Raw genomic sequence first — 25,000 nt, 5'->3', positions numbered from 1 at the left:
CTTTGGGCTGGACAGAATATAAAAGCAGGAAAAGACACTGATCTGCCAAAAAAAAAAAAAAAAAAAAAAAAAAAAACCCTTCCTGTGTTCATCACATTCCAAACACTGCGATGTTCATGTTTAAATATGGTTGGTTTAGCAGCTCTATGTTCACATCATTACATCCTGATTCTAGCAGTATTTGGATTATGCCACACTACTGGGGGTCGGCAGAGTCTAGTTTATTTCCAGTGGTATTTACAGCTCAGCGAGTGCTCAGACTACACAAGACTTTATATTGGTGTGTGACATGCCTTTGTAATGCAGGTTGTGTAGACAAGTTACATTAAATACAGAAATGTGTACAGCTGTTCACAATAAATAAGATCAACCCATCCACCCCCGATCCGGATAGTGCTTACTCCCCTCGCCCGCATTCCCCGCCTTGCTAGGATGTCGTGGCAACGGTCGCATCCTCACTCCGCGGATCTTTGACTCCTATGATGAGGTCATTTGTTCTCCTGGTGCCCTCGACCAATGACAGCACTTCCACCCTCTTCACATCGTGACCCTTGGCCTCTAAGAACCCAATATCTTCCTGTAGAAATTCATCTGAGAGACAGAACACAAGATATGCTCCTATTACTCACACTGAATTATTACTGCTGTTTTTCTCTCCATTCCAAATCAGCAAAGCAACTTACACAGAGAAGCCTAACACCATGCAAAGATCCACACAATTGCGGAGGAGGTGAACAGCATGGCATGATCAATGACAGACAGGTCAGCTGTAAATGCACAGTACTCACTGTCCACTTGAACGATGCTGGGCTCCAGCTGCGGGTGGAGCCTTCCTAGAGACAAGCTTTCGCTCAGGTTCTTGTGGAAAGACAAGACGTTTAACAAAACCTGCAAGATAGAAAAGACTATTTGAGAAACTCATAAAATCAGCCTGCGCTGTGAAGCTCAGCGAAACATGGGACAAAGGCTTTCTCCAAAATGACTCTGACACCTAACAATGCAAAGTTCTTCAAACCAGGGGATCACTGTATTCAGATGCACGCTGTGGTTAGGTGCTTGCGGTTAGTTTGAATACAATGACGTCAACACTAACAATTGAAGGAGGTTGGCTGCAGCTGGCTCTAAGCACTCTGCAGAACAGTAATGAGGGTGCAGGGCGTGACTGACCTGGGCAATGCTACTGAGGGCTCGTTCCCCGTTGGAGGCCCCCAGGGTAAGGTAGGTCCCACACAGGCCGTGGGTCGGCCGCACCACCGTAGGGAGGAGGAAGGACACAGGCCTCTTCCCTGGCTGGATGCTGTTCCGCTGCAACAGAAACACACCAGAGGACATCTAAGAAACAAAGCAGGGCAAAACAAATTCACACTTAAAATAAGCGAGGCAATACAACAATGTGGCAGCCAAAGAAAAAACGCAGATGGACCACTGGTTGTACTACATCTAGATAATCCACTGCCCATGTGCCAAAGCAATGGCATCAGATGAACATATAAGCAAGCGGTGTCTCAAAGAGCTGATTGGATTAAAGGATCGTCAGTGTAGAGACGGTCCTACCGGCGAAGGGGGCACGGAGTTCTCAGTTTTGTTTTGCCAGGAGAAGTCAAGCATCTGGCTGTTTAGGAGAATCCCAGAAGAAGTTAAAATCCCGCTGCCAAATGGACGGTTCAGGGAGCTGGAAGAAGCAACAAACATTTGCAATTCTGAACACTATCAAGGGCACTTGGAACACTAATGTAAAGCTACAATGAAACTTTGATCTTTTTCATGAAAGTTTCCCATGGTATTTTTGTAAGAAGTTTTCGTAGTTTTAATGCGCATTTGCCACAGTTTACCCTCAATTGCCATTAGTATCTTTTACCATACCCTGCTATTCTTTACAATGCTTACCTATGCTTTCACTGTGTTTTATTACGCATTGCTATGCAACCCTTTTATAAGGGAATCATGTTAAATTGTACACCACAATATAATGATGTATATCTTGGTGTCTGTGTCTTCAGCAATTTAGTTTTCTGTGCCCTCTGTCAGTAAGCAGGTCTTGTCGACATAACAGTTTAGTTTTCCTTCCCCATAGGAGGAAGTGACATAAGCTTTGTCTACGCTTTGAACTTTCTTGTCACATTGTCTCAGATGCTTTTGTTATACATCAAATCAACCAAAAAACATGTCAAACTGTGTGGCTCCTTTTCACGGCCGTATTAACAGCCGCTGTTTGGAAAGCACACTGCTCTTTGAATGAAACCTGTCTGTAGAGGGTTTCAGTAGGAGAAGGCGTACATTTCTGTAGGCTACAAGGTGAAAGTTTTCAGTACCTCGTAACTGAGACAGTAAAGTCGTCCGGTCCCATGACCACAACCTGGCTGCTGGAGGGCCCCGGCTCCTGGGAATAGAAGGTGGTGTAGTGCCCAGGAGGGAAGGCCTGGGAATCACTGATACTCTGGCGTAGTAATCCAGCCTCTGATTTACTAGAAGGGTGGAAAGGCGAATTTATGAAGAAAATAAAACAAAACTCTTAATAGCTCTCTGTGTAGTAAAAAGAAACTAAAAACTGCTCATTGCATTAATCAATAGATGGATGAAGTGGGAAAACTAAAACACACAGTGTATGTACACACACATTACCAAACCATTACAAAAACATCCTGCTTAATCCACTGGTGTAGCACCAACCTACTTTAACATTTCCTGCACTGCATTCAAAACTGTTGTATCAAAGATCGGGTCTCCCAGGTTGCTTGCCAGGGCTAAAGCAATCTTCAGGGACTAAAACATAAAACAGAGCAAAGAAAACAAGAAATGGCAGATTACAGATTGCAATATAACGTGAAGGCCATCCATTTGTTAGCAGGGCTCCAACATCCCACTTCTAGAGGCCCGATTCTAACGGTTCTGGAGGTCTAGGCCTACAGAGATCACAAAACAACAGAACCTCCACAACATCTGCGAGGCAATTCAGGTAAATAACTTTTAGGAAAACAGGAAAATAACAGCCGAACTTTGATCTGGAGTGAACTACACGTATGAAATTAAAAATCAGGCTGCAGTATTCAAAGCTTTAACTATTTAAATAATAAAATACAGTCTGATATTCATTACACTGTTACAGTAAACAACAGTTTTGTGAATACAGCTCCACTGTCTTTCCATTCCAGAGTACACTTAATACTGCACTTCCTCTTGCCAGAGGAGAACATGACAGAAAAATGCAGAAGGAGATCACATTTGGGCCAACATGTAGTGTTGCATGCAGTACCTCTGCTATCCAGTGGTAGGTGCTGTTTCTGAGGACCTGGCTGGTGATGTTGAAGCCCTCCAAGATATTGAGGGCTGCAATTAAGGCAGCACCAGCGTGGGGGGGAGGAGGGGCCAGGATCTGGTGACCTGCAAAGGCCATTAAAAAAAGGGGAGCTGGTTATATATATCTATTTTTTTTTTTTTTTTTTTTTTTTTTTTTTTAAACACAAAAGCCATCTGAACTTGAATAAACATTGAAATATTGAGAGAATGTAATTCAGTACAGCAGATCTGTATAAATGAAACAATTAATTAAACTAAAATAACATTTTAAAATCCTCAGTATCATGATCGGACAGCTAGCAGAGATACAATATATACTGTGGATCTAACACTCCGAGACAGTGCATATATTTTAGTAGGTAACTTGGTGGCTACAGCCAGGTCCTATTATCACTGTAGTTTTAACACATCACCACTGAACCCGGCAGCGTGTTCTGAGCAGTGCAGTATTTACCCTGGTAAACACCCTCCAGCGGCTTCTCAATGACCACGCTGTAGTTACTGAAATCCTCCTCTTGCAGGACTCCTCCTCTTTCACGTGCCTGTGAGATATTAAACAAGCATTACATACACATTCAAGCTGGCAAACTTGTAAGTGAATCGATTCTTTATGGGATGTGTTTACTGTTATTGAATGAGGAGATTATCTTTCAGTTCCACGCTGAGATTCGCGTGCCTCGTCTCCCCCAGAGACATATACTGTCGATGACCATGTTAATGGAATGGGTTTCCATTTCTACATTTCAGTATTATATACAGTAACCTCCTAAATACCTTTATAAACATTTACCATAGCAAAGTGTAATAACGCACAGTGAAAGCATGGTAAAGCATAGGTAAGCATTATAAAGAACAAGGCATGGTAAAGCATAAAAAAAAGGCAAATCAGGGTAAACTATGGTAAATTCAGGGGAAAACTAAAAAAATACCATGCATAAACACTATGGTAAACTCTTACAAGGGTAATACACAGTCTTCAAAGCTTTTTAAACTCCAAAACAGTTCCTCGAAATACTCCAGGTGAAAAACTGTGGAGATTATATTCCAAAAGGATTTTTTTGAGGATACCTGCCCCATCTACAGTGATCCAATCTTTAAACCTTACTGGCAAGGTAGGGGTATCTCTCAACACTGTACTTGCCTCGGCTACCATTTCCTGTGTGAGATTACTGCTGTAAAACGCGGCCACTCCTTCGGTTCCAACTGAATCCAAGATGTCCGCCAGGTCCAAGCGCCTCATGAGCAAGCCAGGAAGCAGACGCTGTCCGTCTGGCATAAAGATCTCCCGGAAAGAGTCTGACACATTCTGCTCCTTCATTTTAGAGACTGCTTCAGCTAGGTAATAAGGACACAACACACTAAAGACTGACACTGAATCTCAATGTCAAAATCAACAGTAAAATCAATCTTCCCCTTGCAGCTACACAACGTCAAATCAGAAGTATAGAACGTTACAAAATACAATATTCAAGCATTGGAGGACAGTTTCACAAAGCACTTCTAACACTTAGCAGCCTTAAAATACTGTCATACAGAATTGTATTTCAGGACACCAGGGATGGAAATAAAACTTCCATTGTATAGCAGTTTGATCCATTCCTGGTATTACTTGGAGTTTACCAAGACTCATCTGAGCTTGTTACCTATACATTATGGCAAATTACACTTCTTGTAAAACCTGGAACGGGCGAAACTGCTATGCAATAGGAGTCTTATTTCCAACCCTATAGATGGCAGTTATGAAGAAGAAAAAAAAAGCTCAGCTAGTCAAATAAAAGATACATTCATTTGATTTAGCTGGATTTCGTTACTTGTCAAACTGACCACAAGTTTCTGATCCTTGTTATGCTTTTAAATAAAACTAATTGCACAACCAGTATAAGCCACAGGACTCAGCAAAGTGGGGTACAGAACTTCAGAAACTGGGCATGTGATTTTCAATACAGAAAACAGGCGCTTTCCTCACCTAGATCATGAGTGACGTTAAATCCACTTCGAGCAACTTCTGCTGTCAGGGATAGAATCTCGACCCAGGGCATTCTGAAGAGAAAACACAGATCACTTATAGGAAGAGAATACACACACAAAAAAAAGCATTTTGTAGGTTTCATTAGAGTAATCATTGCCTCTGTAACATGACTCCTTCAGCAAGAGATATTACAGCTGTTCAAGCAACGTGGAAACACTAACACATTCATAAAGGTTGCATCAAAGTATGGCATTGCAAAGTACCCATGGGAAAAGCAAGTAATCTTTGATTAACAAAATAAACAAGGTCTAGAGGAGCAATGCACCTGTGAAAACTTACTTTCCATACAGCTGATGCGCTTGGTGCATCCCTCTGAGCATGCCCGGCACACCCACCAACAGACCTGGCTGGAACACAAAGCAGGAAGCCATGAACTCAGGGAGGGGCTGGCAGTGTAACTTCATTCCCCTGTACCTGACTGGCAATCAACACAGTGATTAAATATTCTTCTTTTTGTTTACATTCATTTCAGATTCAGTCTGTGCATTCAATCTGACAAGGGCTTTGCTTTTACTTTTTCCTCCAGGTTCAGCTGAAACATCTCCTCCTGGATGGCAGAGGGTGCTGTCTCCCGGAAGTCAATCACACGGCTTTTGTTGTTTCGGATGTCGTGAACCAGCATCAATCCACCGCTGCCGAGGGAAAAAAAAGAAGAGCAGGCTGTTATAAATAAGTGTCATGATGGATTCTTCTTACTAATCAATTTTAAAGCAGCCATGCTACATCAAAAAGAACAGAGAATTTCACAGTTTTAATTTGTCTTTCTTGCATGGATCCTTAGAAAACGTCACCGTTTTACACATTATGTTCAAGTAGTGAGGTGCTGCATACCATTTTTCTTGACACATCCACAGATACGGAATGAGATTATGGACCTTTTGCCTATACTTCTCTGTGCTATACACTGCTGATCTATGCTTTACTATATTTTCACTGTGCTTGAATCCACTTTGTTGTGCCTTTACTGTGGGAAGCTTCTGTAAGGGAGGTCCCATGAGATGGCAGAGGTCTCTGGGCAATGCAGTCTCTATTGAAGTGAAATGTTTCTGCCCACACCTGTCCGAATCTCTTGGGCTGGTTGACCCTGGGCGGTGGTACTCACCCTCCAATGCCTGAGGCGTGTGGGTTGATGATTCCGGTACACAACGCTGCAGCAATTGCTGCGTCCACAGAGGAGCCCTGCCTCTTCAGCACCTCCACCCCCAGTGAGGAGCAGCGTCCCACATCGGACACCACGGCCCCCTGGGTAAAGATCTGCACAGGGGAACACGCATCTCGCTCTGAAACGTTTACCACTGTAGCGTTACACTTTCCCCATGGTTATACTACACATTTGCTATGGATTACCACTTACCATACCCCTCTGGGATTTACCATGCTTTCACCATGATGTAGTGCACATATAAAACAGGGTCTCATTTATACTGTGACATATTTCAAAATGAACTTCTCCCCTTGTCAGAAAAAAAGGACATGCTAATGACAGCACTTCAGAAGGGAGTTTTGGTTGATGTTCTTCTAAATTAACAGACGTGCTTGTTTCTGCTCCGTTAAGAGGTAACACGGAACGTTTTGCAGACACATGACCCTGTGTCATCTGAGGCTGCTCTCGCAACGGTGGTCGAGTTACCTGAGGGTCCCCGAAGTAGATCTGCATGATGAGAGCCACGGTGACCCCGGTGGCGAACGTCAGACAGGCGGTGATGATGATGGTGAGTCCGTCATGCTGGCAGCTGCAGTCCCCCGCCAGCGGGTCCCGGTGCGTCTCCCGCAGGGGGGACACGTCCTGACTGCCCAGCTCCGATGAGGGCAGGCGCTGCAGCCGGGCAGACTTGAGGAACAGGTCTGGATCTGGAGAAGAAAGGCAGGGGTAAGGATTCATAACAGCATCTTTCTTATTAAATACCCTGGTGTCTCTGAATACATAACCGCCTCCCCTTTAAAAATATGACAGTAAAATGGCACTTTTGCTAAATTCGCCTCAAAAGTTCAGTGGAACTCTAAATATGATTAATTTACCACGATGCATTTGTGTGTCATATTTATTTATTTTTATCTGTAATTTAGACTGACGCCAATATCAAAACCATGTTTACCAGTATCCTGCTCGCTGAGGAAGGCATCCTCATCTTTACGAGACCGGAGGTTGTTCTCCGCAGAGGCCGCATCGTCCTCGGGCAGGCGGGGGAAGCTTGTGATGCTCATGTAATCGACTGGGGAGTACGCACCCAGTGTCGCCTCTTGCCTCACGTCCTTCTCTGACATGGTCGCTTTCAAGCTAGCCGCTCCGGCGTCACTGGCTGGCATGTACATCCAAACACCGTGTGTTGCACAAGCAATGCAGAACAAACCCGCAGCAATGTAAAATTTCTCTGAATAAGATGCTTTCTAAACCTGGCAAGAGAGACATGTAATCTGCCTGTAACAGTTAATAAAATGGATTTCTATACATACCAAGATTTAAAGATGCGGTCCTGCCATTTTTTTTTTCAAACCTTGAAAACGAATACAAAGCATATGTTACAAAATGTAAATGTGTAATGTGAAATTAAAATAACTGATGTGTAGGTAAACAGTCTAATTTTAACAGCAGATTCTTCTATTCTTGGTAGTTTTTTTTTTTTTTGTCGGAATTTAGGAGGTACGAAAGATATGCATAGATTAGATGTGCTTTAGAAGAGTTCTCTTTTAAAAACAGAACGGATTTTGAGTCAGGTTCTACTAATTAAGAGGAGGAAACACTACAGCGTTCATTTTCAGTAGCCTGCTGCATAACCGCTGACTGACGCATCGTGCCAAAAAAAAAAAACACACACCTGCAAAATAAAACTAATTAAAAATCCAAACAGACACTGCTTACCTGCGAAAGACAAATGTCTGGTTTTCAGTATTATCAGGCCGCTTTTTAATGAAATGATGTTTTGAATGTTTCCAAGGTGCTTTTAGATGCACAGCAGAGAAGCACCACAAAACCTTTCAGGATCAGCTGACCTCACAAATAATGTGACGTCACTGTTTTAAAGGGACAGGGGGGCATGACTGGGCAACTGAAACGGGTGATCCGTGACCGGGATTTCGCCCTGACGCGTCTGAGTTTGCTGGGTCTTGACCCTGTGACTGAAGATCACCGTTATGTAGTACACATTGCGATGTTGGATTATTACATTGAATAATTAGTAACATGCCTAAGACAGGGAATTAAAATGCATTAATGCATTTCTGTCTGCAAAATATGAGGTGAAAATAATATTTAATTGATTTAATTGAAGGCTGCATTTATAGTCCGCTGCTATTTAGATCAGTTAAGTAAAGCAATGTCTGTTTGCATTATTGGTTCGTGCGATCTTCTCCAAGGATTTAAAAAATAAATAAAAAATAAATTACTGGAAATCAGTCATATTCGTATAAAAAACGGAATCCCAAGGCTGCAAGAAAGCACAGTTTCCTTGTTGTAAAAACAGGAATACAGCTTCCTAAAAGTAAAACGAAGCTTAAGGTTCACGAGGGTTAAACTGTGTGTCAGTACAGACCAGGAATTAAGTGGAACTTAATGGTGCCAAACAGGTTTATGAAAAACAGGTTGTGGGAACCATTGTAATAGGGTCATATCTAACACAGGGTTTCCCACTGTCTTTCCATTCCAACTGAGCGTCTCAATCACTTAATTAAACCCTCAATTGAACTAATAGTAATTAGACCTTTTTAATTGTTCTTAAAGAAGTTATCTTGTTTCACAATTAACGCTTTTCCAAGAGTTTCTTAACTGGCTCGATATAACGTTAAATGGACATCACGTGACCAAAAATAAAACCCTAAAACGAAGCGCCTTAGCTTATATTCTGTATATTCATATGTCATGTATGGTTCAAACAAGTGTATAAGATATGTGTTTAATGGTCCAAGTACCATATGTGTGATATGATATAAAACGTTATTGTCCACTGACATTATTGTCCACTGACTCGTAAAAGCGACGGGCATCTTTAATGTACGGCTATACAGTACAGTCTATACATATTATTAGACGGAAAAGTCTAATTTTGAGATTTTTTAATTACTTCGTGCATTAATGAAGAGAGAGCGGACAGCGGGGTGTGGTTTTCTTTATATTATTATTATTATTACTTGTTTATATCACATGTGGTATTTTATAGATGATCCCTTAGATTAGTGTAACTTGTCTCTTTCCGTACCAAGCAACGTGAGCGTTATAGTCATAACTTCCTGAATTCGTGGGAGTGTGTCCTGAGGTAAATAAGAAATGAAGAATGCAATGTAATTTACTTTCAAAGTAAAGTAATAACAAATACGGTACGTATGAGGCACGTAAAAAAAAAAAAAAAAAAAAAAAAACTTAAACGGCTTGATTTTCTGTATACGATCGTATATGTTGAAGTCGGGTGATTTGACCTCTTGTTATCACACAGCTGAGCTGATGCTATTGATTCACAAAATGACTGTTTAATTAATATGCTGACGTTCTGTGAAACCTGAGGTAGGGATATATCATTGCGTACCCAAAAACAGAAAAGTGTCAGTTAACGTTTTTTTTTTGTTTGTTTTTTGTTTTTTTTTCCTGTCTGTGTTGGCTTTTTTGCTTTTGCTTTCGGTTTACATAAACATAAACTACACACGAAAAGAAAAATGCGCAATAAGCTTTTCTGGAAATACTTGCAGTAATTAAAACAGAGCTACAGATATGAGAACTGCAAAGTAGTTTGTTCCAGTACAAATATTTTATCAATTTCCTACATGTAATCAACAAGAATACTGGCACTATCTCCCTAGTATGCCTCTTCCAAGTAACGTAATTACTTAGATTAAATAAAAAATAAAAACTCGTGGAAGCAGACAGTTGAAGGTATATTTAGAAGAAAAACCTCGTTATTGGAGCAGCAGAACCAAAAACCACATAAAAATGGTTACAGACAGCATAGAATAGCATGGCAAAATAAAAATAAAAAATGTAATTCAAATGACAGGCTTTTTTTTAGATAGAGAGAACCGTATGTCTCCTCTGATGTACCACCCCTTGGTTTTACAGGTTGCAACCTTGGGACTCGCAGACGATGGAGAAGAAGTTCTTCATCGTCACCAGACCGCAACCGATATCTGGGCGCAAGACCATTGAGAAAGGCACCATGGGGTGTGTGGAGAAGGAAATGGAGGAGGAGGTTATATGCACGCTGATTAACTACAGTTCAAAACTGGGGTGTAAGCTGAAGAAGGACAACCTCCAGCTGATCAGCAGGCATGAAGCCCAGCTGTTGATCTCTACAGACTCCCTTGCGAAGCGACTGGAGCTCCTGCAGAATTGGAAACTCTTCTCTGCGATCAGTGCCCTGCAGGAGAATGATTTGGTGGTGGTGAGACACAAAAATGAGGAGACGCCAGGCTTGGTGAAGCGACTGCTCGAGAAGGGGAAGAAGGGCAGCAACGGGTTGGATGTTTTGAAACCCATGGTGTTTGAGGTGGAATTGCTACAGGTAGGTACAGGGGAGACAGATTTGCAATGTATGTCTGAAAAGATATTAAAAACAAACAGACAATATTTGTTAGGTTTTTTCATCCCTTTTAGGAAGCTGAGCGCGGATATTTTCAAAGCAGAGGCTCTGCTTATCCAGTATTCAACGCAGGGGACATACTTCAAGTTAGTCTGGATGACAGGCGCAAACCAACCTTCAAGGCAGATGAGTATAAGGGAGGTAAGCAGCTCTCCCTAAAAGTCTAATAATACCTGCCATGCATGTGATCACTAGTAAATCTACTGGAACTTCTGTCTGCCCTGTTCTTTAGCTCAGAAGCAGAGGGATCTCGGGCGACAGAACTCTGACTCGCATGATGTGAGACGTCAAACCCCAGAGAGGCCCAGTCCCCACGCAGCGCTCAGCCCCACTGCTGCAGTGGAGAACGGGGGGCTGAAGCGGGTGGTGTCGGGGGGCTTTCCCCAATCAGCATTGCAGACTAAACCTTTGGAGCTGGGCTCTCTGACGGAGCTTCAGGCAAGCAACGGTGCCACCGTGCACGGAGTGGTCAGGTGGATTGGAGTCCCAGAGGGCAAGACTGAAAACTGGGCTGGGGTCGAGCTGGTGAGTGGCGACTGTATAAAAGTGTGCAGTGGCTACTGTTGGGTTTTTTGATACGGCTGTGTTATAAAACTACAAGGAAACTGATTTATATTATGTCAAGTAGACCAACATTTTCATTTTCAGTAATGTCATTACTCCTGTTGTTGTTCGTTTCCTGTTCACTCCATTGTAATCCTAAAATGATGAGTGAAAATCCACTTTTCCCACCCCATCTGTTAAAGTATTCATAGTTGCTGAGGAGGATGCTGAGGAGGATGTCTATCTGTCTGTCTGTCTGTCTGCCTGCCTGCCCAGGATTACGAACTGAAGGACTGTTTAGATGGCCAGCTCGGGAGCCAGCGGTACTTCTACTGTGACAAGAACAAGGGCATGTTTGTGAAGCTCAGGGACCTCAGACCAGACAGCAGGTTCCTCCCAGCACCGAACTACAAGGAACCCCCCTGCTACCCTGAGCCTCAGGCAGGTGAGACCACTGTCCACTTCAGCTACAGTGAACCTGCACTGTGTTACTCTATCTGAGAAGATGCTACATTTCAATGTACTCGTCAGTATGAATTGAATTAAAAGAACAAGCTAGCCGTATTCGCTGTTATGTACTGTATTAGACGGCTCTTGGTTTATGATCTCTAGCAGCAGAGAGACGCTTTGAGGCGGATAGCAGGAATGAGGACGCCCCTCCCATTCCCGAGTCTTCAGCTCTGCAGCTGCTGGAAGGGAGAATGAAGGGGATTCAAGGACACTACAACTCCTGCTACCTCGATTCAGCACTCTTCAGGTGAAGCTACCCTTAGAAGCCACTGCACTGGGCTCAGTTGACTTCATATAGATTACCAGCGATCACCCCACCAGCTTGGATAGCATTAGACATTAGCCTGGCTTTATCTGCCTGACGTGAAGGGTCTTCTTGCAATTATATGTAAATGAAGATATTGCTAATTTAATTTATGTATTGATTTATCAGACGACCAATCAACCAACTTGATGAAACACAATAGTGCTATTCTTTGTAAAAGTATTTGAGTATTCTTATTACTTGTGGTATGACTTTTGGCTGGTGATTTCCTGTATCATTTGAACTGAAACATACATGTATATATTGTGCGTGGAGATGTGTTACAATACATTACAATAACAGTATCATTTGTGTAGGATGGGTATGTCAAATAACTTTTCTATTTTTGTAGCATCATAGGTTCTTTTAGAAAAAAAAAAAAAAAAGGCACGTCCTTTCCCTTTTTTTTGTCAGGATAGGTTTCTGCCGATCTGTGTAAATGCAGTTTAGTAAAAGCTGTTTTTAGATATTGACATTATAAATACAGCTCAAGTGCTCTATAGCATAGGTCGACCAGCCCACAGTTGGTCTACATTTTCCCCTCCCAGATCCCTGCCTAATGCCTTAATCCTCTACCTCTTTTCTGTCTGCAGCTTGTTCAGTTTCTCTCTGGCTCTTGACAGCGTGCTGCACTGTCCTGTTGTGTCTGAGGAGCTGATCCAGAGCGTGCTGAGGAGGGACATCGTGAACCAGTTGCGGAGGTGAGCAGGGCATGAGGGATCGGATACCTAGATCTCTATACACACATACACAGAAACTCCTCTTTAACAGCAGCGTTATTACTCTCTCCTGACCCATCTGGTGTCATTAAGAGCGCTCTCCTTGCTTTAATATCACCATGGTCAGGTCTAACAGGTAATGTGCCCTGCATGGGGTTGAACTGTGAGGGTGTCTTTGTGATTGCGTTGCGTTGTTCACAGACAGGGGTTTGTTCCAGCAGAGAACATCATGAAACTACGCCAGCTACTGGGCTGTGACTCCTTCACCTTCGAGGAGAAAGGTAACCCTGTCCGCTATACCTGAGTTTGATTTCCTGAGCTCTGTGCATGGAGAGAGCATTACAGGGGAGGTGTAATGGCAGAGAAATGTACAGTTTGTGATTAACATTGGTTTAAACTTTGTGTGTCAGCTTTCTTAACACAGCGTTAGTGGGGCAGCCCATTGAAAACACTGTGTGAAAGCAGGCAGGTCCATGTGAACCATCTGCGTGGTTCTGCTGCCTTTCAGACCCGGAGGAGTTCCTCAGTGTCCTGCTGCACCAGGTCCTGTCTGTGGATCCCCTGCTGAAGATAAGGTACACTACACAGCCTTATAACATTTCATCTCAAGGTTGAGGACAGTATCTGCTATTCCAGGTGTTACTTTATGCCTTCCATTTATTACATTACGCAATGGGAGTCTGTCAAAACAGAAATTAAATATATAGTTTAAAAAACCACTCAAAACGGCAGATCACTCTAGTACTGTACTATAGGAAAGATGACTCCACTAAAAACAGCGGACCAGTACACTAATCCGAGATACTAATATGCATAGCTGTGCTGATTTTATTGTATTTTTCTGTAAAATCATTGTTTCCTTAGTCAGGATAAGGTAGTCGTTCATTAAAATTCCCAGAGCAATGATCACCAACAACATGCTGGTTTCTTGGTTGACTGAATCACAACCACATGTGGAAGCCTAGTCGAAATTTAAACTCCACCATGCTGGTCTACTGATACCTGATGAGATGACGGTCCAAAGAAGCGTGTGTAGCTGATTATAACGCTGTAGTGCCTGTGTGTTGATTATGACGCTGCAGTGCCTCTGTGTTGATTATAACGCTGCAGTGCCTGTGTGTTGATTATAATGCTGCAGTGCCTGTGTGTTTGATTATAACGCTGAAGTGCCTGTGTGTTTGATTATAACGCTGCAGTGCCTGTGTGTTGATTATAACGCTGCAGTGCCTGTGTGTTGATTATAACGCTGCAGTGCCTGTGTGTTGATTATAACGCTGCAGCAGTGCCTGTGTGTTGATTATAACGCTGCAGTACCTGTGTGTTGATTATAACGCTGCAGTGTCTGTGTGTTGATTATAACGCTGCAGCAGTGCCTGTGTGTTGATTATAATGCTGCAGTGCCTTTGTGTTGATTATAATGCTGCAGTGCCTGTGTGTTGATTATAACGACGCAGTGTTGATTATAACGATGCAGTGTCTGTGTTGATTATAGCGACGCAGTGTCTGTTGATTATAACGACGCCGTGTCTGTGTGTTGATGATAATGACGAGGTCTGTGTGTTGATTATAACGATGCAGTGTCTGTGTGTTGCTGCTGTTTGCTGGCTGCAGGTCGAATGAGAAGACTCAGGACTGCTACAGTTACCAGATCATCCTGGAGCGGGAGGAGGCGGTGAGCGTGCCCAGTGTTCAGTTGCTGCTGGAGCGGTCCTTTCTGTCATGTGACCTCAAGTTCGAAGAGGTCCGTATTGAAGCCACAGTGCCCCCTTATTGCTTCTGTGTTAAAAAGAGAGAGTTGATCAGCCTGAGATATGCTAAACCTGCATGCTTTGTAGCAGTAACAATCCTCTTAATACAACCGCTAAATAATACTCCTACTTATTGTACTACTACTATGACTGCTTCTAATAATAATAATAATAATAGGACTATGTATATATGCACACAAAAATAGGGCTCGGACTCTTCCTCCTGTGTCTGGATAGCTATGAACAGCTCATAACAGAATCGGAGCTGTATTTTGTGATTGAATACCTCTCTATAAATCCTTAGGCAGTGGGCATATTATTTAATGCTCTTTTACAGATTAGTTAAAGGGAGCAAACACACAGAACTGATTGTTTTTGTTTGTTCCAGATCCCATCGTGCTTAATAATCCAGATGCCCAGGTTCGGAAAGAAGTTCAAAATGTTTCCTAAGATCATCCCTTCCACTGAGCTGGATATCACCGACCTGCTGTATAACAGTAAGAGCAAACAGGCTTCCAGGAGTCTGGAACTCGGACACAGCTGAATGATTCACTTGTACAGTACAGTGTTTGCAGTACGCTGTAAGGTGCTGTGTGATGAAAGTTTCCCTTTTGTTCACAGCCCCCCGAGAGTGCTTTATCTGTGGAGCATTGGCAGAACTAGAGTGTTACCAGTGTTTGAGAGACCCCAGACTCACGCCAGGGATGATCAAACAGTATTGCCAGCTGTGTGACAAACAGGTACAGGATAAGGGGGCTGATCACTCTATCGGTGCCTTTGTTTGAATGGTTTAAAACATTAAAGCAAGGATGTGTGGTTGAAATCACATGGCGGTGTTATCCATTGGAGCAGTCCACTCTACCAATGTTCAATAGCTTTGAGTATATAGCAGTTTTTACTAAATGTCTAGCAGAGTGTTCACTTGCATTCTGGTTAATATTTACTTTAATTAATTTGTATAGAAATGTTTTCTCATATAAAAACTGTTTTACGATTTACCCTTACACAGCGGTGACTCGAGATGGCAGTGTAAGATGGCGTCTCAGATTCATACAGTGTGGAAATAAGACTCCTGTTGCATAACTGTTTGAGCCATTCCTTGTTTTACTGTGAGTTTAATCAGACACACCTGAGCTTGTTACCTACACACTGTAACTAATCAAGCTTGTAGTAACACCTGGAATGGGTGAAACTGCTATGCAATGGGAGTCTTGTTCCCATTCCTGATTGAATTGATGTATTCTTAACATAACCTCTGTCGTTATTTATTTTAAAGTGAGATGGTGGAGCTTGACTCTGTGAGCCTCTGTTTATGTGCAGCAGCCCTCTTCTTTCTTTATTGAGTTGCACAGTGTCTGAACCCCTCTCTGTGTTGTCAGGTCCACTCTCACAGGCAGCGGCAGGATCACCAGCCCCGAGAGATCTCCCTGCCCTGGGACTTCCCCGCCAGCACCCCCGTGCCCAGGCAGAAGATGGAGCTCTTTGCTGTGCTGTGTATTGAGACCAGTCACTACGTCTCCTTCGTTAAATACGGACCAGGGAGAAATTCCTGGCTCTTTTTCGACAGCATGGCTGACCGTCGTGGTAGGTTTTCCTCCAAAATGAAGCTAGAGTATTACCCTCTGTTTTAATGTAACGCTTCTGTTAAGGCTCTTGCATTAACTAGTTACAATTTAAACCACTTTCTTACAAGACTTTGATATCAAGATCTTTTTCAGTCTGATACAATTGCAGAGTATAGCATTGATTTGAGATTAATTGTACAGCATTAAAACTTCCTTTCTTACCATAAGGTAACATTATACAATATAGAGTACTTAGCAGTATAAGCCTTGGTAATTCATGGACTGTCATACTGTAAAAACCTACGTTTTCTATCTGACATCAACTAGTGAAAACAATCCATTTAAAAATGCCCTACACACAAAACTGAATGCCATGGTCAGTGTTGCATGCAGTAAATAATATGATAGACTTTTTTTCAATCTACCTTCTTTTCATCCCGGTAGGAAATGAAAACATCCCTGAGATTAAGGCTTGTCCACAAGTGGGAGAGTTCCTGTCCCAGTCAGAAAAAGGTCCTGTGGATGTGGAGCTGGGATGCGCGGACATGTTTGTAAAGAGACTGCTGTGCGATTCCTACATGTTCATGTACCAGTGTCCAGCGTTGTCTCTGTACAGATAGCATGGCTTCACAGCCTCAGTAGAACTTTAAACACAAAGGACACACCCTGTCTGTTTTTTGTTTTTTTTCACTGTTTAGTACTACATTAATTCGCAATGCTGCATCAAGGTCCCAGCAATGGTTGAAAGCTTATCAGAACTGCTTGGACTCTAGCCTAGCCCTCAGTCCTCAACCTTCGTGGTGGTTATATCAATGTATTGAGATCATTTAGAACATGCTTAGAGGTTAGTGTATCCTAACACTGAGCACAGTTTAATGGTTGACAATAAAGTTAATTGAATTATATGAGGTCTTATGTGCTAGGAATAAATTTAGACTAGGGGCAATCATGGGGATTAAATTAGATACATCCCTTATAAAAGTTTACATAGTAAAAGCATAGCAAAGTGTAATAAAGCACAGTAAAGCACAGAAAGTTATGGTAACTCATATTACAAGCCATGGTAAATGCATAGTATAACCATAAGAAGGCATGCAAAAATACTATGGTAACCTTTTATAAGAAATAATCTGTACCCGACTTTATAAATATTCTAAAATGCTGAAGAATGTAACTAAGTATTACATATGTCTTGATATATAACTAGGATTCTATATTTTGATTTGTTTGATTTACACCATCTCATTCAACTTTGGAGGCTTTTTTTTTTTTTATTGTTTGTAAATCAAACCGTTTCTGCTGTTTAGAGTGGCAACCCCATACAAGGGTTCCAATTAAAATGGAATGACTTTACAGTAAATGTAGATCTTAGAAAAATGTCGCTACTGCTTGTATCTTTAATTCTTGTTCTGCATCATCATGGTATCGGCTCCAATTGCCAGCAGTGTGGAGATGGGGGACTTTTCTGTTACGTTATGCAATAAAGCATTTACTGTATGTAAATGGTGCCCCATAAGTTCGGCATCATAGGCAATATGTTATACGAAATAGGATGCTCTCTGTTAAGTCAGATGGCCACACCCTGTTGACTATCTTCACCACATGGAAAGAATCTAAGTCCCTTCCTCTGGTTAATGACCTTTGAAATGAATAGAGAGATAACCAACAATATGAATTACACCTAGTATGCCTGGCTTATGGGAGGTCCTGTATATAAAACAATTTGAACACACATGGGAAAAATATATGTATATGTTTATAAAGGTCATATCTGTAAAGATTTGATACAAACAATAACCATGCTACAGGCTGGGAGCACTGTGCTGTGTGCCTGTATAGGTAAACAAGCATTCTGTATACAAAGCCTGTTTATAAATGGACAGCCCATGGCAGAATATAGATTGCCTTCCTGGTCTTCTGAAAATCTGATATGGTGCCCCTTTCTTTTTGGACGCAAAAAAACAAACACGAATGCAATTACTACAGTCAGATAACATGGGATGCCAAATACTGACGCCAAAAGGTATTCACTTTTAACTGGATTACAGTACAAGGGGATGGGGATCAAACGGTGTTTATCACGTGTGCACTGACTGGTCCACTTCTTGCCCTAATTTCACTAATTAAATGCAGTCAGCTGTAGATAGTCGACGACGTGTGCCAATCGAACTCTGCTGCAATGAGTTTATTGTGAGTTTAACAAGGTGCACTTGAATTTCTAAACGGCTCAATTGACAAACAGTGGAACGGCTACGCGACGCAACAGGATTAAAATAAGTGTTCATTAACAAGAAACACGTTCTTGTAATAGTGTACAATCTCGATCAGCTATCATTAATTTGTGTAGCAGATTTTTAATCTGTAGCAAAAATAATCGCGTAATTTAACACCATTTAGGGTAAAGTTGACCGCACAGTTAATTAGACTCCCGCGTTGGACTGTAGACTTTTTATTCAACTAAACTTGGCAATTAACTGTGAACTGACATATAAACGGTATAATTATGATTAAAATATATATAATATATATGTTTAATCACAATTTTTTTGGTATATAATTTAGTTTTAAAAAATATATATATATATATGTAAATATTTTTTTTTTAAATGGAGTACGCTGTGTTTTACGACTCTCCGTTCCAGATCTCGTTGGGGGAGATTTTGGAAGTTCAGGGGCAACCGGTAAGAGAGGAGCAGGCGTGGGCTATTTGCCATCAACTATGCGTTTTGCTGATTCCGCATCGCAGGAATCAGAACTGGAGAAACGGGACAACATGGAAGATACCGAGGATTCGGGGACCTGAAAGCGTCCTAGTAAGAAAGGATGGGACACTGTCTATAAAAACAGAAGAAAGCTGCCGTAAGGACTCTATTTGTGTTACTTATATCGCATTTCGAAGAGTGCATTGGAAAACTACAGGTTAAAGAAAATAAGTTTTGAAATACTCCTTCTCGACCCAATGGGCTTATTACGCTAACATTTTGCTATATGTGTATCCTCGTTTTTTGACTTTTAAAATATCTAATACACATAAATATTACTTGGGGACTACGATATTCCAGATCTGTCTATTAAATCAAACCTGTGGTATATACCAAGTACAAGTTTATCTTACTGTAGTAAACTGGCTTATATTAATATACTTTATTTTAAACCATGTTGCTAGTTGAATTTAACCAACCTGGACTACCGTAACACTTAAGTCCTGTTTTTCAGGTGGATCTGAATTGCAGACTGAAGATCAAGTAAGTTGCAACAGTTGTGTACAAAGATTTTTTTCTTGTATTGAAGTCGTATCAGTTCTCTGGTATTTATTCTCCTTGGCCTGCATCATCATTCTATGCAATCTGTGTCATGGTTTTTCCTCTCCTAGATGGTTGACTTCCTAGGAAGGTTGATCTATTCTGCCCTGGATTGGGGTTTAGGCAACGATGTGGAGAGGGAGCTGAGCGATACATTGGAACTGCTCATCTATCAGATGACCAAACTGGACACCCACCACATGAAAGCAGGGGAGCACTTCCAACCAGTGTGCACCTTCGAGGAAGTCTTGCAGGTCACTTTTTAGCGGAGGCCAGGCGTTGGCCTGCGGTTTGCAGAATCCCAATATTGGAAACTAATGCTTGGGACTAGTCTTGCTCATTGAGATGTCAGTAGCTTTAGTCTTATGCTCGTTGTAGGTTATGTGACTTGTTGGTAGCTGGGTAAGAAACTCTTGCAAGTCTCTTGCAGTCCTGGGTTTCAGCACTATATTGAACTAGTGCAGGGGTCTCCAACCCTGGTCCCGGAGAGCCCCAATCCTGCAGGTTTTTATGTTTCTTTACATCATCAATGGCTAAAGATCTAGAACACATTAATATTGACTAAGTAAATAATTGGTTAAATTAACTGAGCTCAGTTGAAATAAAACCCAGAAGACTCTAGCTCTCCAGGACCAGGTTGGAGACCCCTGATCTAGTGCTACTGAGCAATCTGCTATGAAGTGATCACACTTGTTGCACCATGAATGAGTCTGCAGGAGTACTATGAAAAATTGTTCATCATACAGCGATTGCAGCTGAACCATTTGCTTAGTCATGTTAATTCAATTTGATTAAGGTGTGGAAGACAATTTGGTTTCTTTTGCAGATCTGCGAGGGACGCTTGTATAACCCTGCCATGGCTGCTCACCACTACAAAGCTGTTTGTGCTATCTTGTTTGCTGACACTATGGACCTCTGTCAATATATACATACAATCCAACATGCAAAAGAGGTAAACCAGTTCTGCTTTACAGTCCAGTCCAGGTGAGGTGGGGGAGAAAGACGTACCAATTTTAAATGCTGTTGTCTGGACTTCATTTAGAACAGGTTCATTTTCCTGATTCAAACTTCCTAGGCTTTGTGTAGTTTGGTCACAGCAACGTAATATGCTTAGTTTAATGGTGAGACTTGGAAATGAGTCCACGTTTCATCTGCATTGGAGTGTATGCAGGTCCACGTACTGGTTGCCATGTGCTCATTGAAATGTCCAAACCTCTTGTGCATTGTTTTTTGCACTAGACTCTGCAGAAGTTGATGTATAATCCAGACCGTGGTGTGGTTGCTCCGTTAACTGCTAACTGGGTAAGGCAAGGCTGTAGATTATAAGATAAAGAATTTATAAACTTGGTCCCTGGTCCAAGACATTTGTCTTGCAGGAACCTATAAGCACCACATAGCTGAACTAGAAATAGAATGAATGTGTATAAGCAGACTATAAACTAGCCAAATGGCATGCAAGCAAATGCAGCAAAAGGTGCCGGTTTAAGCAAATTGCTGTTTTTTATGGCACTCCTTGAGACCAACACTAACTCCACATTGTATCTTGAATATTTTATTATAGTTTTACATAAGTTAGACTCCTCCCCACCTAATCTCTAAGCAAACTTTAAGCCTTCCAGCGAATTCAGAGTTTGCTGAACTATGAAAGGACATCAGCATGCAATTAAGCAAGGTGATAAGCTATGCATACACTGCTTTTACATGTGCAGTGCAGCAACTGGGACGCTGAAAGATGGTCATGGTGTTCTGCAGGTCTACACGTGGAAACATGTGATTGATGAGCTGAGGAGTGGGGTGTCGTTGCGAAAAACCAAGGCGCACCAAAATACCAGCAGTCTTCTGCAGGTGGATCTATCCCCTCACGAGAAACTAATGAATGACATTCAATACAGGCAGTACACCCTCCGCAAGGTTCAGGTGAGCCCATATAGCACACTACTGCAGCTCGGAGTCGGCAAAGAATACACTGGATAACTTTTTTTTTTTTTTTTTTTTTTTTTTTTTTTATAAGGCTTTATCCTCGCACTTGAATATTCTATATGTTTCTTTATGATTTAAACAAATGCATCGCTTGGTCTACCTGCCTGCCTGGTAACACTTCAGCCTAAACCAGTCAGATGGGTATCTTTGACCTAACCCTAAGGTACTGTAACTTCCTTGTTTCAGACGTTTAATAAATTACAGGAGCTGGCAAGCCCCCATGACGTTATTCTGAATTATGTTCGCTCTAACCCTCGTTTGAAGCCAGTAAGTAGATTATTTTATTTTTAATAAAATATTTAATTTGTGCATATAATTTACCAGGTTCCTTTCTTTTAAGATAGCTTGTCTAGTTTGTAATTTTACAACCAGTCTATCAAGTGAATCTGCTTTCTGATAGTGAGAATACCATAGATGATGTAATGTAAGACAGTTTCAGTCTACTGGGATTGTAGATTCTAATTGGTATGACAATCCTGTCTTCTATAGGCCTCCAACAGAAAGCTAAAGAGTCTTCCCAAAGAGGAAGCAAGTCTGCACCAGCTGCTTATGACAGAAATCCAATCAGCTGGGAAACTCCGCCCCCTAGCGTCTCGGAGGAGGGCTGCTTGCCAAGGCACAGTACAGCAGGAAATCTGTTTAACATTGAGACTCTGGTTTTTCAGACCCAGTTAGCTTTCATTTTGAATGACCTTAGCAAAGGAACCATCAAGTGATCTGTGAAAGCAGACCCAGGTTATTTCAGGCAGTCTTGCATGGCATTGATCTGTCCATATTTTGAAGGCTGATTCTCAGTCTGCTGGTTTTAATGAGATGGTGTGAGTGGGCATGCATGTTACGCATCTTTTTAAAAATAGATTATCTGTCAGTGTAGATGTTAATACTGCATCGCCCCCAAACTGCGTGGTCTCTACCTCCATCTCCACTTCCAAAGACTCCCTCGCAGATGACCCTTTCTACATGTTGAGACCCATTCCCAAACCAGATCTCAAGGACTTCGAATCGGAGGTAGGGAGGCATGTTGCATTGGCATGATGAAGCAGCTATTCAGAATGAAGAGTTTTCCTGAATCTAATCCTGTTAGTCAATCCTGTCCTTTAAATTAGGCTTTATAAACCGGACAATTTGGGGCATTCCACTACAGTGTTCAGGAGAAGCACAAAGCTACACATGGTACCTGGCATTACATATTTTTGCTGATCATTTTCTCTTCACCTTCCAGGAAGACTGCAGGTCTTTTGAGAGCAGTGATGTGATGCACTCTGCTGAGCTACCAAGCAGCTGTACAGGTAAATGCATCTTGGAGCCCAGCATTGGTGCTTCCCTCTTGGGCGTTTTCATACAGAACGTACCTTTTTACATAGTTGCAATGCTTTGCTAAATAATTTTGCTTTCTAAATCTCCACAGAGGTAAAGTTCTTTCCCATGCTGTCATCATCCCCACAAGACTTGCAAAACGGCGTTTCAGACCAGAGACGCAGGTCCAAGTCATTTGACAGTAGTTTTGGATTAAATAAAAAGGTACAGGATGGTTTTTTCCTAATTTGAAATGTAGTTGTTGAAAGACCTCTGTGGTAATAACTCTTGTTCTGTGTACAATGCTTTCCTGTTCTTTTGGAAGCTGTTGCTTATCTGCTGTGCTGACTCTGTGCCCTGTGCTGTAGGACTTCAATGATGATTGCCAGCCTCCCACCATTGCTGATGTGATGACGCTCCGGCAGGCAGAATGTAGACAGTACTCTGGTTATGGCAGCAGTAGAAATAGGAGGGTGAGTTATCACGAGACCCAGAGCTTGAGAGAAAACAAACAAGTGAACCAGTAACTAGCCAGCTACAGAATCAAGTGCTCTGGGGCAATGTTAGTTGTTAGTGTGTTAACGGGTGTATTTATATATTAACTGGTTTAAAGGCATGAAAACCAACATCTTTTGAAAATATAGTAAGTATGGGGTGTACTTTTGTTAAAGTTGTGTAATTTATTTCTTTCCACAGATGTGTTCTAAGTGCTGCAAGAAAAGTGTTCACTTCACCTGGCATAATGCCTGCACCTTCTGTAACCGGTAAAACATACTCTACACAGACTTCATTGCAAGGCTGTATAACCTGCTTTAACATGTCTGTTTTCATCAAAGCTGGAATGCAATCGCTGTTCTACCTTGCTTCCTAACCGTTCCATTCTTTTGTATTCTGCAGGATAGTGTGTCCGGAATGTTGCATGAAGGTAAGTTGGTGTTTTCATCTTTGATTAGAATAAACTTGCTTGTGGAAAGATTCTTATACTTTGGGGTTGTGAGACCTGAAGCTTTACAATGGATCTGTATTTTGCAGCAAACCTGCAAGACAACACAAGTCCCTTCACTGTTGTGTTTTTGTTTTGTTCTTTTTTTTTTTTTTTTTTTTTTTTTTTTTCCCCCTCCCCAGATGCTGCTCCCCTACAAATGGTGCATGCATCTTCCAGTGAGCTTCTTCAAGAAACTTGTTCTAATGAAAGATGGGGATCCAATCTGCCAAACCCAGGAGATGAGCACCTTCTGGCAGGAGAGATGGGATTGGGATTGCTCCAGGTGCGGGATCCCCCCCACACAGGGCTCTATCTGCTTACTTTTATCCCATAGGAAGGGAGCTGTTGGTCCAGTTCAGCAGCGTGCAGCATACTTCTAATTGAACAAAATAGTTATGCTGTGGTGATTGCAGTTACTAAAAGTGGTGAAAAATAAGAGTAGTGATCTCTGTGTAAAAACACCACATGGAACTGCAAAGGATTAAGCTTGTAAAGATGTGTAATTGAAGTATAATCAATCACTGCTACAACTGCAGGTAGTTCTGTAGGTGTGACTGCCTCCTCTCTGGCTCCTCTGAGACGTTGCAGGGATGCCCAGGGTTGGTTTTGAGGTGTGTCGGTTTGTTTTTCAGAATTCCTCTGGTCCTCGAGTCCCAAAAACCAAGCAAGATGGCCCCACAGCACCGATCAGCCATGCAGGGCTGGTACAGTAATGATATCTGTGTCAGCTGCCAGGAGCACCTTGTGGAGGTCTGTGACTCCTCTTTCCTCTTCCTGGGTGCTGCCTCGACCATAAAAACACAAGAACTCTGAACGCTTGATCCCATTGCAATTTAATAATGTTACTAACTGGGAGCTTTTCCTCCACTTCGTTTCCGAATGTAAATCCAGTTTTGGATCTCTCACTGCACACGGTTCCAAGTATGTGCAGAGCACATGTGTTTACACGTTAAATCACGCTTCTGTTTTTTTGTATATTTTAACGTGATGCACTTTTTTTGAGAATGAAATCACTTGCCATTTATATTCACATCATGTCACTTATTTTAATGCTCTTATTTGTACATTATGAATTTCAATGGATTTAATGCACTGTTTAATTCTCAACCTTTTGTGTGTACTCCTTTTATGTTTTTAAACATTTCTTATCTCTTCAAA

General features: G+C 41.8%; 3 protein-coding genes across 6 annotated transcripts; 2 read left to right on the top strand and 1 right to left on the bottom strand.

The window, feature by feature from the left end:
* Positions 1–9: 9 nt before the first annotated feature.
* Positions 10–8,317, bottom strand: LOC121307872 (glutathione hydrolase 7-like). Of its 4 annotated transcripts, XM_041240179.1 has the most exons (17): positions 8,187–8,317; positions 7,781–7,821; positions 7,423–7,626; positions 6,957–7,177; positions 6,429–6,580; positions 5,841–5,958; positions 5,606–5,673; positions 5,264–5,337; positions 4,439–4,632; positions 3,752–3,839; positions 3,254–3,381; positions 2,675–2,763; positions 2,313–2,465; positions 1,555–1,672; positions 1,168–1,305; positions 789–888; positions 10–591 (listed from the first exon to the last, which is right to left on the bottom strand). In XM_041240179.1, the coding sequence occupies exons 3-17, from the start codon at positions 7,589–7,591 to the stop codon at positions 428–430; spliced, it is 1,974 nt and encodes a 657-aa protein (XP_041096113.1). In that variant the 5' UTR covers positions 7,592–7,626; positions 7,781–7,821; positions 8,187–8,317; the 3' UTR covers positions 10–427. The 4 variants fall into 4 exon arrangements, with proteins under 4 accessions (XP_041096113.1, XP_041096112.1, XP_041096114.1 ...); XM_041240178.1 differs by lacking the exon at positions 7,781–7,821 and having other exon boundaries at positions 7,423–7,720; XM_041240180.1 differs by lacking the exon at positions 7,781–7,821.
* Positions 8,318–9,528: 1,211 nt separating this feature from the next.
* Positions 9,529–17,656, top strand: cyldb (cylindromatosis (turban tumor syndrome), b). Its single transcript, XM_041240174.1, has 14 exons — positions 9,529–9,576; positions 10,371–10,812; positions 10,905–11,031; positions 11,123–11,415; positions 11,710–11,878; positions 12,046–12,190; positions 12,841–12,948; positions 13,168–13,247; positions 13,475–13,541; positions 14,578–14,707; positions 15,103–15,211; positions 15,336–15,454; positions 16,094–16,298; positions 16,724–17,656. Exons 2-14 carry the CDS (start codon positions 10,396–10,398, stop codon positions 16,897–16,899), a joined length of 2,145 nt encoding a protein of 714 aa, XP_041096108.1. The 5' UTR covers positions 9,529–9,576; positions 10,371–10,395; the 3' UTR covers positions 16,900–17,656.
* Positions 17,657–20,417: 2,761 nt separating this feature from the next.
* LOC121307866 (protein spire homolog 1-like) lies at positions 20,418–24,949 on the top strand. The gene is made up of 11 exons (XM_041240173.1): positions 20,418–20,883; positions 21,334–21,498; positions 21,748–21,828; positions 22,051–22,569; positions 22,784–22,850; positions 22,970–23,082; positions 23,226–23,330; positions 23,554–23,621; positions 23,755–23,782; positions 23,983–24,125; positions 24,475–24,949. The coding sequence occupies exons 4-11, from the start codon at positions 22,390–22,392 to the stop codon at positions 24,653–24,655; spliced, it is 885 nt and encodes a 294-aa protein (XP_041096107.1). The 5' UTR covers positions 20,418–20,883; positions 21,334–21,498; positions 21,748–21,828; positions 22,051–22,389; the 3' UTR covers positions 24,656–24,949.
* Positions 24,950–25,000: the final 51 nt, after the last annotated feature.

Source organism: Polyodon spathula, chromosome 59, assembly GCF_017654505.1.
Source record: "Polyodon spathula isolate WHYD16114869_AA chromosome 59, ASM1765450v1, whole genome shotgun sequence".
In the NCBI taxonomy this organism is placed as follows: Eukaryota; Metazoa; Chordata; class Actinopteri; order Acipenseriformes; family Polyodontidae; genus Polyodon; species Polyodon spathula.
Note: the sequence above shows the minus strand (reverse complement) of the source record. Positions and strands in the feature narration are given on the sequence as shown.

Coding starts and splice junctions, on each gene's coding strand:
- LOC121307872 (XM_041240178.1), bottom strand. CDS start 7,639: ATGTACATGCCAGCCAGTGACGCCGGAGCGGCTAGCTTGAAAGCGACC. Junction 5,338..5,605: donor GCGCATCAGCTGTATGGAAA/GTAAGTTTTCAC, acceptor TTTTCTCTTCAG/AATGCCCTGGGTCGAGATTC. Junction 2,764..3,253: donor CCTACCACTGGATAGCAGAG/GTACTGCATGCA, acceptor TTTATGTTTTAG/TCCCTGAAGATTGCTTTAGC.
- cyldb (XM_041240174.1), top strand. CDS start 10,396: ATGGAGAAGAAGTTCTTCATCGTCACCAGACCGCAACCGATATCTGGG. Junction 15,212..15,335: donor CACCGACCTGCTGTATAACA/GTAAGAGCAAAC, acceptor TTTTGTTCACAG/CCCCCCGAGAGTGCTTTATC. Junction 16,299..16,723: donor CAGCATGGCTGACCGTCGTG/GTAGGTTTTCCT, acceptor TCATCCCGGTAG/GAAATGAAAACATCCCTGAG.
- LOC121307866 (XM_041240173.1), top strand. CDS start 22,390: ATGCATGTTACGCATCTTTTTAAAAATAGATTATCTGTCAGTGTAGAT. Junction 22,851..22,969: donor GCTACCAAGCAGCTGTACAG/GTAAATGCATCT, acceptor AAATCTCCACAG/AGGTAAAGTTCTTTCCCATG. Junction 23,331..23,553: donor GCAGCAGTAGAAATAGGAGG/GTGAGTTATCAC, acceptor TTCTTTCCACAG/ATGTGTTCTAAGTGCTGCAA.